A 14,540-nucleotide genomic window follows, 5' to 3' on the forward strand; every position below is an offset into this window, starting at 1 on the left:
GGTTTCAGCGAAAGCATGTGCTTTCGCTAAAAAATGGTTAGGTTCAAACTTGCCCTCTTCATTGCAAGGCCTGTGGGAATGAAAATAAGCAAGCATCTAAAGCAAGGCTTCATGATACGACAATCATGTTTAAAAGCAAAGATATTGTGATGCCACCAGATTAAGAAAACAGGGGACACATGTGTTAGCGCCATGTCTGTGAATATTTACAGAAATGAAAGCATGTTCTTATGTAGGTCTTAGATATTGTATTATCTTGGTGATTCTCTTTGTACACATCTTCTGTGTTCTCGTGCAAGCGTATTTGCATGTTTTCCCCCTCTCCCCATGGCTATATATTCAGCTGCTTTTGACCTAAATAAATAGTTGCAAGTAGTGCCTTGCCCTGTTATTGTTTGTTTCTTCATTGGTGTGCTGTTTCTGTTGGCGCCACATCTTTTGAAAATTGACATCCAGGGCTTGTTGTTCCTGGACATTTATGTCATTTGACGTTCGCATACCATTTGTGGAGCAGGAAATGCAGACAGCAGCAGCTGAGATCACATGTTTGATGCAGGTGTCCAGCTCAAGTCTCGTGACTCCCAGAATGTGGCCCACGTGGTTGTGCATGCAATGCAGCTGCAGCCAATGCACTCCTGCGAGACCGCCGAGTTCCAGAAGACTTGCATGCTGCCTCCCCTGGCAGAAGCGTCACATGCGTTCGCTGTTGTGGTGAGTACTGAGCAGCCACCGAGGTCAGTGCTGATGGAGAGCACGATTTGAACAAGAGGTTTGCAGGGCTGTTTTGCCTTCAATGTGTGATTAGGGCTGCTAGGCTTCACGGGTGACAAAGTGTGACATGACAAAGGTGCAAGGTGGTTTGGCCTGCGGTGAGTGCAGTGTATTGTCTATGTCACAACAGGAGGAACAGACGCTGATTTCCTAAAGTAATTTTCTGCAATGATTGAGATTCTTGACATCAGGCTGGCAATAATAGGGAAGAAACTTTCCACAGGGGAATTGTCATATGGTGCGTAGCATCCTTTGTAATCATTACTTATGAACTCTATGCTGTACCCTTGAAACCAAGACTGCTGTACTTAAAGCAATAAGCAACTCTAAAGAATACACTGCAGTCCTCTTATAACGATATCAAAAAAACTAAAAATTTGATTGTTACAATTGATCATCGCTATACCTCAACTTGTAAAAAAAAAAAAAAAAAAAAGTTGCCAAACGTACTTTTGTAGCTTTGAAACCAGATTTGCAACTTGTGCTAAAAATAGTTGTATAAAGCAGACTACGAAAAATAAAATGCTTATTTATACCTCTAAACAACGTGTCAAGTGTTAGCATGCTGAAATAGTCAGAAATCTGCACTTGCTTTCGGGGGAGCTTCAAGCTCACAACTACAGTGTGCATCACATCCAGCTGCTGTGCGAACACTAGCGGCAATAATTTAGTTCGCACAACATCAATGAGTGACTCGATCGAGGACAGTGCACTTCGCATGAACATTGGGGTTAGTGTCAAAGATGGGACATTGTCAATCTCGTCGCCCCTGTTGCACAGCGCTGCCATCTGTCACGACAACAATCGCGCCGTCAGTGATCTCTTTCCATTAAAGCCCCTCAATTTCCCAAAGTAGCGCCATTCACTTCCCTCCTCCTCCGCTCGGCGCGGCCTCGTCGGTGGCGCCGCCGGTGGTGGGCCTGCCGTAGCAGACGACGGCTAACACGCTACGGGAGGAAATCCGCAGAAAAGTTCGTTCGAGCCCTGCGGAGCAGTTTTTTCAATCGAGATCTTTCTTCGCCCGTCGGTAACTGGCCTTTAGAATTTCGTCTTGGAATTGCGGAAGAAATAGAGAAAATTACCATTATTCAAGGAGTATTTAAGGCGTAAAGCGCGCGACGTTGAGAGTTCGTGTTGCTGAAACACGACGCAAGCACGCGGTGTACTCAAACACGCGCGTAATTACCAAAGTTTCAGGTGTTGACAGCGTGAAGGTAATGTGTACGTGGTTTCGTAGGTTCATTCACGTACCTGCAGGACACTTTTGTTCGGTCGGCGCGTGAGAGATTCCGGCTGTGTGCGGTCAGCAATGCCTGGCAACAGGGCCGTTTTTTTCATTGCGGGTTGCTTTGGTAATCGTGACGATATATTATTTTTTTTTTACAAGTACTGCTCCAGGAGGGCACATGTAATGGCTAACGGAGGCCTCTGAAGAGCACGTAACATTACACTAATGCAGGCGTCGCAGGGAGTGTTCACATACAAAATTGGCTGTCCGCGATCTTATACCCCCTTGGCATGCACAGGCTTCGGCAAGCCCCATCCAGCCCTGGTTCTAGCTTTGGTGTTCCCGTTGCCGCTTTGGTGCCCTGGAGGCGCCGTCAATAATACGAAATAATGACAAGTTGTTACAACTAGTAAATAAAATTTATTGAAGAAATACAATCGCGCCGAGGCGCCAACTTCTAAAGCAGCGCTAGCGCGCGAGTATTATGAAACGCCAACGAGGAATTTACCGGCCCACGTACGACTCTACGATCAAAGTGCACGTTAAACATCCCCAGGCGAGCTAGATAAAGTTATCCTGAGCCATCCACTACGACCTCTTAGCTTTAGTCGCTTCGGAACGTTAAAAACGTTAATCACCACAAACCAAATTAATGCATGCGGGCGTACATTCGAAGCTAAGACTGCGTCGTAAGTCATAGTGAGCCTTGCAAAAGCGTCGATAATGTGCTAACTTCTGGTGGAGCTCAAAACACACCCTGAATAAAGTCGCTTTTATGTCACAGGCCAGCTGCAGATGCGTGCATCTCACCGCAAGACAAAACTACCTGAAACAAAGAGAGCACATTCGAAAAAAGAAGTCAAACAACGCGCTAAAAACCACACAGAGCATGAACACACACTTTTTCGAAGCGGAAGGCGTGAACTAGGCTCAAAATAAGAGGTTGTGAGTAGCCGTGGCCCTTACTTCACTAAGCCGTGCGTTCTTTGTCACTTCCTCGAAGTCAGCCCGCCCGATCCTGCGTATCCACACTTCTTTTTGTGTAGCGCCCGCCGGACGGCAAAGCAAAAAACTTTTTGCCCTCGCTGTGTCTGTTGCGGCAACCGAAGGCGCAGCAGCATGGCATCGCAATTATGTTCTCGGCCCTGCACATTCTATTACGCTAACGCACTCTGTCAGTCTGCCTGCCGTAGTTTCGTCGCGCAGGCCCAATAATGGAGGTCGGCGCGCGCTGGAAAGAAAAAATATACAAAAGCGCGGCGCCTGCTCCGCGCTGGAAAGAAAAAAATACACAAAAGCGCGGCGCCTGCTTCCACGTGACACAGATTGGCCAATGGGGGAGCGGAGGAGGCTGGGGAGACAGGAGGCGTGGAGGAGGACCCGCCAGGGTGAGCGGGGTGTCGGAAAGATCTAAGAATGGCGCTACTTTTGAAAAATTGAGGGGCTTTACTTTCCATAGCCAGGCAGCGCTATCTGCATTCAGAAACTCCTCCATCGAAGCACCACCTGTTTCATTGTCAGTAGCACATCGAATAATGAAACTTAATTCAATGCGTACCGTGCTGAAATGATATTGTGGAAAGTACAAAGGCACACAGACGTGCACACAGCATACCTGCCAACCCTCCCGATTCACCCGGGAGACTCCCGACTTTTACTGAACTTTCCGATTTTATGATCACTGTCTTATATCACCTGAAAAGTGGTCTCTGCTCGCACAATAATGGTTTTTGCGAAACCGGCACCGAGAAATCTACAGCCACATCGTAATCGTCAGTATCACCAACAACGGCTGCACTAGCACCATCGGTATCATCGACTAAGCAGCTGACTACGGTGCTTACTAAGCTGACCAAAGCCAGAACCAATGTAGCTCTTGCATTTTATGCATGCCTTCCTCCGTGGTGCATTGTTGCTGCTGCTTGTGTGTATGATTAGTGTTGGCTAGGCCGTGTGTGCACGGTGCACCGTGTAAAGTTAGAATCCTCGTGTGCTTGATGTCATGGCGCTATCAAAGCCAAAGAAAAGGCATTTGCAGAAGTTTTTGTGATATTGTACTTCTGAATTTCCATGCTTTTTGACATCACGAAAAGGAGAACATTTTGCATTTTGTACAATGTGTGGATGCGACGTCAGCGTGTCTCACGGTGGCAAAGGCGACTTGAAACTGCACGTTTCCACGGCGAAGCATCAAAGCTATGTTCGAACTGCCGAGCAGCAAGACAACATAGTGAACTTTCCTTAGAACAACTGCGACAACAATGTCATACGTGTGGAGTGCTTGTTTACAGGATTCCTCGTTGAACACAACCTACCCCTTAGTGTCAGCGACAATGTTGGGCCTCTTCTACGGAAAATGTTTAACGGACAAAGAATTTGTTCTATATCAGAGAAGTCATAAACTGCACAAAGCAAAAAAGTATTGAGCAGCAGCTCATACCATGCCACACCTGTGAAAGCCACCTGTAAGTGGTTCCAGGAGAGAGGGACAGAAATGTGTTACAAAACAAAAGCTCAGAGGGTCGGACTTCCAAGTGAAGTGTGCAGATCTGCAAGCCTACCATGTTCAGGTGACCGAGGCGTAGCTGCAGGATGCTGATTGGTGAAAGGATGTAACACGTTTTCACCCCTTTGGACTCTGTAGTTCCCACCAAACTTAAGTGCTCAAATCTTCCCGCATGTCAGAGCCTGTTTTGTCAGAAAATGTAACTGGTTACATGTAACCATAACTGCGAGTTGGCCTAGTTGGAACAGATTCATTATTTAAAAGCTTTTTGTGCGCAAATAAACAGGGATAAAGAAAAGGAGTAACACAAGGATGAGCGCTTTCTAACAACAGAAAGCGTTCGTCCATGTGTTGCTCGTCTTCTTTGTCCCTGTTTGTTTGCGCACAAAAAGTTTTTAAATAATGTACTGTAATCATTTGCTGAAAAAGGTAGTTGAATTACAGTCAGTGTTACTGAGAATACAAAGTAATACAAAATTACCAGAAAACATAATTGATTAAATGTAATTCGTTATGTACAAGTCTGATCACAAGGTCTTGAATAGAAACGGCAGCTGCGCTTGCAGTTTTGAAATGACACGTGATCAGAACCGGGCGCTTTTTGAAAGAGCTACAAGAGGGCACATTTCATTCTTTAGATGGATGCTTCTAATGGAAGTTTGGAGCTAGGTGTGGCTATGCAAGGGAAACAAAAAACATGACACTGAAAATGTGTTTTTCACATAAAAGTGCTACTGAACTGTAACTGCTTACGCCAGCTTCAATGCGATTAATTTTTGAGCACTTTTAAGGGCGAGGACCATATACAATGAACTATATATTGTGGGCACTTATTGAGCAAATGCAGTTTTCGGAGGAAAAACTGCATTTACCAACATTGCTACAATTCCTCCAGCGCGCCCTTGTAATATGATGTCTGTGTTCGTTGAGGGTGTGCAAGTTGAAGCTTTGGTGGACACTGGTGCCACTTTATCTGTTATACATGCTGATTTGTGTAAGCGTCCCAGAAAAGTTACAATGCCTTATGATGGACCACTGCTGGTTGCAGCTCAAGGGGACTCCATCCAAGCTTCTGTGTTCTGTACTGTGCGTGTAATGATAGAAGGCATTATCCACCACATACAGTTTGCTGTGCTGTCGCCATGCTCCCACTAGCTCATTTTAGGATGGGATTTCCTTGCCTCTGTTTCTGCTGCTATATATTGTGGGCAACGTGTCGTACATATGACCGACACCGATTGTTTGCTTGGCGATGAACAGTACCAGCCACTTTGTCTGCTCGCTGCAGAAGATACCAAGCTCCCTCCAGGCTCTCAGCAAATTCTGACCATCACGTTTGACGTCATCGACCATGGAGATGCGTTTGTGCTACTTTATGTGCGTTGTTTGACAAAAGAGATAGCCATTGTATCAGGCCTAGTTAGATTTAACAGTGGTTCTGCGCTTCTTGCTGCAAGAAACACAGCACCCGATCTCCTTCCTAAAGGCGCCACTTGGGCTTGCAGTGTTGATTCCGAGCCTCTCTGTGTCGTTTCCCTCGAGGCGGCTACCCCTGAAATCACTTATGCTAGACATTCTCCCTCTGCCTTCACTCTTGCAGCCGTAATCAGCCCCGACTTGACCCCTTCGCAGACGCAACAGTTACTTAGTTTGTTGAAGAGGCATGCAACTTCATTCCACGCCCATTCTTCGACATTGGGCCAGACGTCTGTCACAACGCATCACATTCAGACAGAGGGCAGATCCATCGTACGTCACCAGCCGTATCGGGTGTCTCTAGCCAAGCGCAAGATTATTGAGGAAAATGTCGCCGACATGCTGCAATGTGAGATAATCCGCCCCTCTGCTAGCTCTTGGTCGTCTCCCATCGTATTGGTCAAAAAGAAAGATGGCTCCATGCGCTTTTGTGTTGATTACCGAATGCTCAACAAGATTACGTGCAAGGATGTATACCCTATGCCCTCACATTGACGATGCCCTCGATTCTCTGCAAGGTGCCAAGTACTTCTCCAGCCTTGATCTGCATTCAGGTTACTGGCGAATTCCAATGCACAAAGATTACAAAGAAAAGACAGCGTTTGCAACGCCAGATGGCCTTTACGAGTTCGTCATGCCCTTCGGCCTCTGCAATGCTCCCGAAACTTTTTGAGCACATGATTGACAATGTTCTGCGCGGCCTGAAGTAGAAAACATGCTTGTGCTATCTGGACGATATCATTATTTTCTCATCGAAATTTGCCCAGCACCTGCAACATCTGGACGAGGTTGTCACATGCCTCGCTAACACTGGTCTTCAGCTCAACACCAAACAGTGCCGTTTTGCAAGCAAGACGATCAAGGTGTTAGGTCACATTGTGAGCAAGGATAGTATTCGACCTGATCTCTACAAAATTTCGGCGGTGCTTTGCTTTCCTCGACCAGAAAAGACAAAAGAACTACGTAGTTTCCTTGGCATCGCTTCCTATTTTCGCCGATTTATATGCGACTTCGCCTCTATAGCTGCTCCTTTACACAACCTACTTCGTTCTGGTGCTCCCTTCGTGTGGTCACCGGAATGTGAATCTGCCTTTGACCAGCTGGAGGGCGCCCTCACATCTTAACCTGTCCTGTGTCATTTTGATGAGACTGCACCCACAATCTTGCACACGGATGCTAGCAACCATGGAATTGGTGCTGTTCTCCTCCAGCGAGACACCTCTTTGCGTGAGTGAGTCGTTGCTTATGCAAGCCGCGTTCTGACACCTGCCGGGAAGAACTATACCATCACCGAGCAGAAATGCCTAGCTGTCGTTTGGTCTGTCCAGAAGTTTCGCCCTATCTCCACGGCCGGCATTTTACCATCGTTACAGAACATCACGCCTTATGTTGGCTTTCAACACTCAAGAACTTGTCAGGACATCTTGGTCGCTGGATTCTTCATCTGCAAGAATATGACTTTGAGATCACCTACAAGTCTGGTAAAAAGCACAAAGACGCAGATGCTCTTTCTCGCTGCCTGCTTCCTACAGCCGCACTCATCAATGACTCCGCAACCACCTCCGGGGACGCAATCCCTGACGTCTCTTCAACGGTGATTTTGTCCTTTGCCACTCTTGACCATCTCACTTCGGTCAACCATGAATCATTTTCGTCTCAACAACTTGCCGATTCATACTTTCGACGTACTGTAGAACCTCGTTAATTCGAAGTTCGTGGGATCTCGAAAAATCATCAAATTAACCGGGTTTTCGAATTATCACAAACGGATGAAAAACGAGAAATAAACGTACGAAATGTGGCTGTGTCGACACTGCACCTTTATTTCGCCTGAAAAACGGTCACTTGAAGTACCGTATTTACACTATTGTAAGGCGACTCGAATGTTAGTTGACCTCCCCCCCCCCCCCATATCACGTGACAGAAAAAAAAAAAAGAGATCATACTTGAGGGCGCATTCGATGACGAAAATTTATTAGTAGCTGACATGGTCACTGGACTACTCATCTTCACTAGTGCTGCCATCCTCATCGTTGCTGTGGTCCCACAGCGCGTCGTCGTCCCGCGAAATTTCACATTTGGTAAACGACCGCACCACAACATCTTGGGGAACAGCAGCCCACGCCGAATGCACCCAACCACACGCAACTGTCAGGGTGGCTCTTTTGACAGGTCCGGTTGGCGTAATTTCACGGTCTTCTGCTGCCAGCCACTCGTACTCACAGCGGAGCAGGTTTAAAGGCGAAGATCCGGGCTTGTTTCATGACCATGTCACACTTGACTGGCAGGGACTGATCGCGCATTTCAGTGACATACGCCGCAAGCTTAGCCTACAGCACCGGAAAGCGTCCAGACTTCGGCACGTAGGAAATTCCTCACTTGCCGTCACAGGTGAAAATTTCGCTTTGCTGCAGTCGCTACTCTCGCACCACCTGTTCAGAAGTATCGAACTTGCGGCCCGCTGCGCAGTGATTTGTTTCTTTGGCGTAAAGCATGGCAGCCCTCTTGAACGCTGCTGTGAACGAGTGCCGAATGATTAGTGGGCCTGGAGCACTCATGACGACTGAGGAAGCATAGAAGTAGCACTTAGCCGCCAGTCAAGTGGAACACGTCAAACCGATGCCTTTCGTCCAACTATAAAGAAAGCTAAGCGCAGCAGGCAAAGAGAAACCCACAAGCAGTGCTCTTCCATGAACTACCGATACTCCCCGCGAGCACCGCCATTCTGAGGGTGCCGCCGCGAATGGAACAGCGGCGCTTCCATCAACTATCGACACCCCCTCATGAGTGTTGTGTGCACTGTAAAACTCTCAAAAATGTTGAGAAAACCCTTCCGGAAAGCAAACAAACACGCGGGACAGTGAAAAGCTACGGGTAGGGCCATAGAGCAAACATAAAATTCTAACTACGTTGTAGCTCCCGTTGGTCTCGCTTTTTGGGCAGTGCCATGTTTTGGTTTCGATTGTAAGTTGACCCCCCAACTTCATATTTCCAAAAAAGTGGTCGACTTACAATCGTGTAAATACGGTAGTCATCGATGCGTGACTGCTTGGCGCGGTAGTTAGTCGCACCGTTGGCTGCGCCCTCCAGTCTGCTTACAGTGCGCAGCAATTCACCGTTACCGCCGCGGATCACGGAGGCACGGAAAAATCACGAAGGCCATGGTTCAAACTGACGTATTATTCGGATATGGGCAGCTGGCTGTTCAAATTATCTGGCAAAATTTGCATGCAAACTGTTGGGACTGCCGAAAACCTTCGAATTACGTGGGATTTCAATTAAACCAAGTTCGAATTAACGAGGTTTTACTGTACTATAGACCGTCTTCGTGTAGCTTCGCGCCTGCATAACGCCAGGCTCCGTCGACAGCTGACACAATTCAAGCTACAAAACTCCATGATGTACCACCATATCCATCATCCTGATGGACAATGCTGGGTGCCCGTACTGCCTCGCTGCCTCGCTGCCTTCGTGCCCGTGTCCTTCAGGCCTTCCATGACGATTTGACTGCTGGCCACCTTGGCATCCAGAAAACTTACGACCGCATAAGAAGCCGCTTCTACTGGCCTGGCCTGTCTACCAGTGTGGCGAGATATGTCTCTTCCTGCATCATTTTTTAGCATCGAAAGCGGCCAACATCAGCTCCTGCCGGGCAGCTACTACTGGTCTTCTGTCTTGCGGAACCGTTCGAGGTTGTTGGCATTAATCTCTATGGGCCACTTCCCATGACTCCAGCCGGTAGTCGATGGATAGTTACAGCCGTCGACCACCTCACGCGCTATGCCGAAACAGCTTGTGTCAGTTCTGCATCTGCTTCCAAAGTTGCTATCTTCATTTTTCAAGCCGTAATCCTGCGTAACGGTGCCCCTTGTGTCCTTCTGAGCGACCGCGGAAAGGCATTTCTTTCAGAACTAGTAGGCGAAGTGCTCAGAGCCTCTGGCAAAACTCACAGGACTACTTCAGGTTACCATCCTCAGACCAACGGCCTGACTGAGCGGTTTCATCATATGCCCCCTGACATGATAGCCGCCTATATTCAACCAGATCACAGAAACTGGGACGCTATTTTGCCATTCGTCACCTTTGCATATAACACCGCCGTTCAACGCACAACTGGTTACTTTCCCTTCTACTTTGTTTATGGCCGTTCGCCCAGTTCCTTTCTCAACGTTTCCTTCTTTTCTGCCCCTGTCAGTCCATCTCCATCTTCCTGCGAAGGATATGTTTCCCGCCTTCACCCTTGTCACCAGCGCGCCCGCTTCAACACTGAAGCCAGACAACAGGATCGCAAGGATCATTATGATGCATCTCATCACGTAGTTTTCTCCCAGCCCGGCGATGAAGTGCTGCTATGGACACCAGTTCGCACTCCTGGGTTGTGCGAGAAGTTTCAGTCCCGCTTTATTGGCCCATACACGGTCCTGGAAATGACTTCTCCCATTAATTACCATGTGACCCCTGTTGTTCCCTAAACTGACCGCCATCGCCGCTCTACCGAAGTGGACCACGTTTCTCCTATGAAGCCCTTCACATGCTGTTCCCCATACCTCTAGGCTGTAGCCAGGATGGCTGCTTTCGCGCGGGGGAAATTAGTGTGTGCACTTATTGAGCACTTCTTCATCATCTGTACATTATCATCATCATCATTTGTGTGCTCCTCTTCTTAATTGTGCGGGTAGTCGCATCATCATAGTGGACTGGGTTGAGGGTCCTTCACCGCGTCTCTCAGGCTCAATAAAGGTCGGCCCTTAACTGTGACGTCACAATATATAATGGAGGACCATATATAATGAACTGATATAACGGCTACATTTTGTGGAACTATCGAGTTTGTTATAAATGGGGGGGGGGGGGGGTTCAACTGTATATGGAATCACCGTTTAAAAGGGTTACCTAATTCGAAGGCACCCTTCGTTAATTTACATTACTGCGGCCAAATTTTCGTGTCCTGCTGAGGATGGATGGATGAAATTTTTTGTTTGCCAGGGTGGCTTGACTCTGGAATTGTGCCTTGCCAAGTGGTGGACCAACCTCGGTGATGTGGAGGTGGACTGCACGCTCACTTTCTATGGATTACAGCCCAATCCCAGCCGGGTGGCCATGGTGCGTTCCACAGTTTCTTTTATCTCTGTGCTTGCTGTGTCTCCTTGGATTGACAGTGTACCTTACAGCACAAGAGTCATACTCTAGCTTGTGGGGAGATTGCCTACTTGTTGGGAACCTAGTAGGCAGGCGCAAGAGATAGAACAACGGTTGAAGAGACAGCATGGGTGCCGAAACCAAACAGTAAGAAGAAGCACGTGTAGCTGGTCGTTTCGCATTGCCTGGCAAGAGATGTTTTGTTTCTGTGTATGTACTTAGATCCCTTCTCAATGTGAGCCGGCACCTGTGTTCTGTGTTCCATGTCTGTGTAGCGTGTTCCACTTTTCTCTATGTCTTGCGTGCCACTGCTAGGTTCCCAAAATTGTGCCAACTCGTTTAGCTCTTGATGTTCGTGTTGTCTTTGTAGGACCTGTGTATTTGGTTGCTTTTGCAGTTTTTGTCTTGGTCATTTATCACTGCTTCTGTGGCTCTGCCTGCACTTCCAAGCTCATCACTTGATGGCAAATGTGCCGACTGTAAAGACGTGCTGGGCCAAATGCCTTTGAGTTAAAAGGTGTTTGATGCTGGTTGACACCATCAGACTGATAGTGTGAATTACTCAATTTTTCTAATTAAGAAAGGTCAAATAAACAAGCATTACTGTATTTGCATGATTCTGCCACACCTGTGATCGTAACGCGCAGTTATACTGCCGCCTAGATATCCCCCAATATAACTTGAAGCTGATTCTACCACGCACATCAAGTAACGCAACCGGAGTCGGCGCACACCATGTCGAAACAATTTTACGAAATCTGCAAAGGCAAACAGACACATTCACAGCTGAATTTTAGTGGCTAGTTGCTATTATAGTCCAATGCCACCTTCATCTTCAGTTCATCTTCGGTTCCATCTAATATGTTAGAAATGTTACAATTGTTGAAGTCCCGCACAACCATCGTATGCGGGAGGGCATTCCACGCACCATCGGCCCACCTTGCAATGTCTCAGAGCCTCACTTTCTTCAGATGACCCGCTGGTGCAAACTGGAAAATGTTGACTGCAAACCAAGGCAAATAAAAACAACGTCCATTTGATGGAAGTGTGGCTAGCTACCTTGCATTGAGTTTTCTTTTTTTAGTAAGAATTGGTTTTGTTTTTTTATTTTGAGAAGAATTAGTCATGACTGTAACTCGCATGCAAATTTGAATGCACTTGTTTTAAAAAAAACTGTGCATTAGAATCGTACAAATATGGTAACTGTAATTGCTTACTTATATTATTTATTTATTTTATTTTATTTATTTCGTACTGTAGGTCTAGTTCAAGTCTAAGCAGGGTGGTAAGACACAACAGTAATACAACGTATCAGTCTATTGAAACAGGCAACAAGTTATTCCAGTCTGTTATAGTTTGAAAAAAAGGAAGAATATTTGAATACATCCGTCTGTGCAAAATAAGGTGTTAGTGAATTCGGATGATGGTGTCGAGTAAGCCTAGACATTAAGGGGGGACGCGGGTCTTGAAATCGCGAAAAATGGTCAAAAATGGCAATTTTCAAAAATTGCGTTTTTGAAGTCTTTAATGTCCCAACTATGCCTCTACAATATATTATGGCTCAATTCCTACTCGAAGTATAAGAAAAACGGCAATTTAGAAACGTCGGTGAGCCGAAATTGAACGCCAAGCGCGAAGGTTTGCCTCATTTTCAAGCTGCCGTAGCTCCGCGCGACGCGAACCGATCGACGCCATCTTGGTCTCGTTTGAAAGCTGGTTTCCCGCTCTCCATTCTGGCGCCCCTCGGCACGCTGTAGACCCTCGTGCAGCGGAGCGATCGGCACCCGTTCTCAAGCGGGAAATCGTCGCGAGACAGCCGCTGATTGGGTGAAACGGGCGCCTCCTCGAGGGCAGCCCTCTGATTGGCCCTGACGCATGCTTCGCCTGCCGCGGCCCCGCGGCCGCGTTGTTCGACTCCTCCGCGTCGTCTGCTTTCGCCTGCATGCACGTCATTTTTCGCGCTCCTCTTTGTTTCCTAGTATTTTTCGTTCTGCCTTTTTCTTTATCGTTCTTGTAGATATTTTGGCTATTGAGTCGCTTCTCTTAACCACGAATTTCTTGCTTTTGCGTGGCTGGTGTCTATGTTCCGCGTGTCACGATGGCGCGAGACGCGCGCTTGAAAGCAAGCACGCGAAGCAGTCAGCAAAAAGAGACGCGCATGGAATAAGAAGAGCGTTACATCGTCGAGAACTACAGCTTCGGTGATGCCGCAAGCTGCTGTGCCCTTGGTGGATGCGGCTGGACTGAGCTCGCCAACAACAGCTTCGCCGGAGGACGCGGCTGAACAAACCCCATCGACGCTAGCTAGCTTCACCGGTGGACGCGGCTGGACATTGCCGATCGGTATCAACTTCGGTGTTACCGCAAGTCTCTGCAGTGCCGGTGGATGCGCCTGGACTAAGCCCGTCCAAAATGCCAACTTTTGAGACGCTGCAAGTCGCTTCGGATTCCGTGTCGTCGGAAGCGGCCGAGCCGGCTGACCGAAGCCTAACGTCGACTTCGGCGTTTCCGCACGCCGCTTCGGTGCCGACGGACGCGGCTGAAGCGAGCTCGCGTGCTCTACGCTTCGACATAGTGTTTTTCACGGAGGCGGAGTGCGCGGGGCGCGAAAAAATACGCAGACAACATGAAAACTTCATTGGCGAAGAATTCCGCGACTTCCCGCAAGTTCGAGCTAATGAACGTCGACACAGGAAGTGAAGACGACGATCGCGGCACAGAGTACATCACCGTTGATCTCTCTGTGCTAAAGAAGCTGTTTGCGTCCTCAAGCTGCAGCAAGTGTGGGATGGCCACTCTCCAACTCGCAAAGTGCAGTGAGAGAGAGCAGTGAGAGAACAGAGCTGTTGCAGCACAGCTTGATTACAGTCCTGGGAGCTACCTCATTCGTAGGAGCCTTGAAAAAGATAAACAGAGGCTCTGCAGGTCTGATAAAAGTCACAACAATGCTGAAAAGGTGAAGAAGAGGATGGCCAAGAAGCACAAGCCTGACAGAACCCAGGACTACTGCCCAGGACTTTTGTGAATGTGTGGCAGATTCAAAGAAAATAGCAAGTGACTTTCTGAGCTTTTTTTTTTTTTGTCAAGTGCCAATGCAATACAGAGGTTTTCACAATCTTTACATGAACAGATTTCTGCGAGTTTGGTGTTATTGTGTTCAGTAATGACTGGGCTGCATGCTAAAGCATGAAATTTTTCCATGTGTTAGGTAAACAAAAGTGGTAGAGTAAGCAAAACTTTGAATGCAATTTTCTCAGCTTTCCTTTTTCGATCAAATGCCTTTGCCTTACAGAACTTTTCATAATGTTTGCATCAACTGATTTTATTGAATTAGGTATCATTTTTTTCAGTAAGACCTCAGCTACATCCTAAAGCTTTCCATTTTTCATTAAACCCAATAGACTAGCAATTAAGTCAGAT

At 47.4% G+C, this 14,540-nt stretch overlaps 1 protein-coding gene across 1 annotated transcript in view; it reads left to right on the forward strand.

The window, feature by feature from the left end:
- The window catches only part of TppII (Tripeptidyl-peptidase II), a 251,298-nt gene that overhangs the window by 167,472 nt on the left and 69,286 nt on the right, over positions 1-14,540 (forward strand). The window contains exons 17-18 of the mRNA XM_075682793.1: positions 557-711; positions 10,968-11,084. Coding sequence (XP_075538908.1) covers positions 557-711; positions 10,968-11,084 — 272 coding nt within the window. The remainder of the gene's footprint in view (positions 1-556; positions 712-10,967; positions 11,085-14,540) is intronic.

This window comes from Dermacentor variabilis, chromosome 2 (genome assembly GCF_050947875.1).
Source record: "Dermacentor variabilis isolate Ectoservices chromosome 2, ASM5094787v1, whole genome shotgun sequence".
Classification (NCBI taxonomy): Eukaryota; Metazoa; Arthropoda; class Arachnida; order Ixodida; family Ixodidae; genus Dermacentor; species Dermacentor variabilis.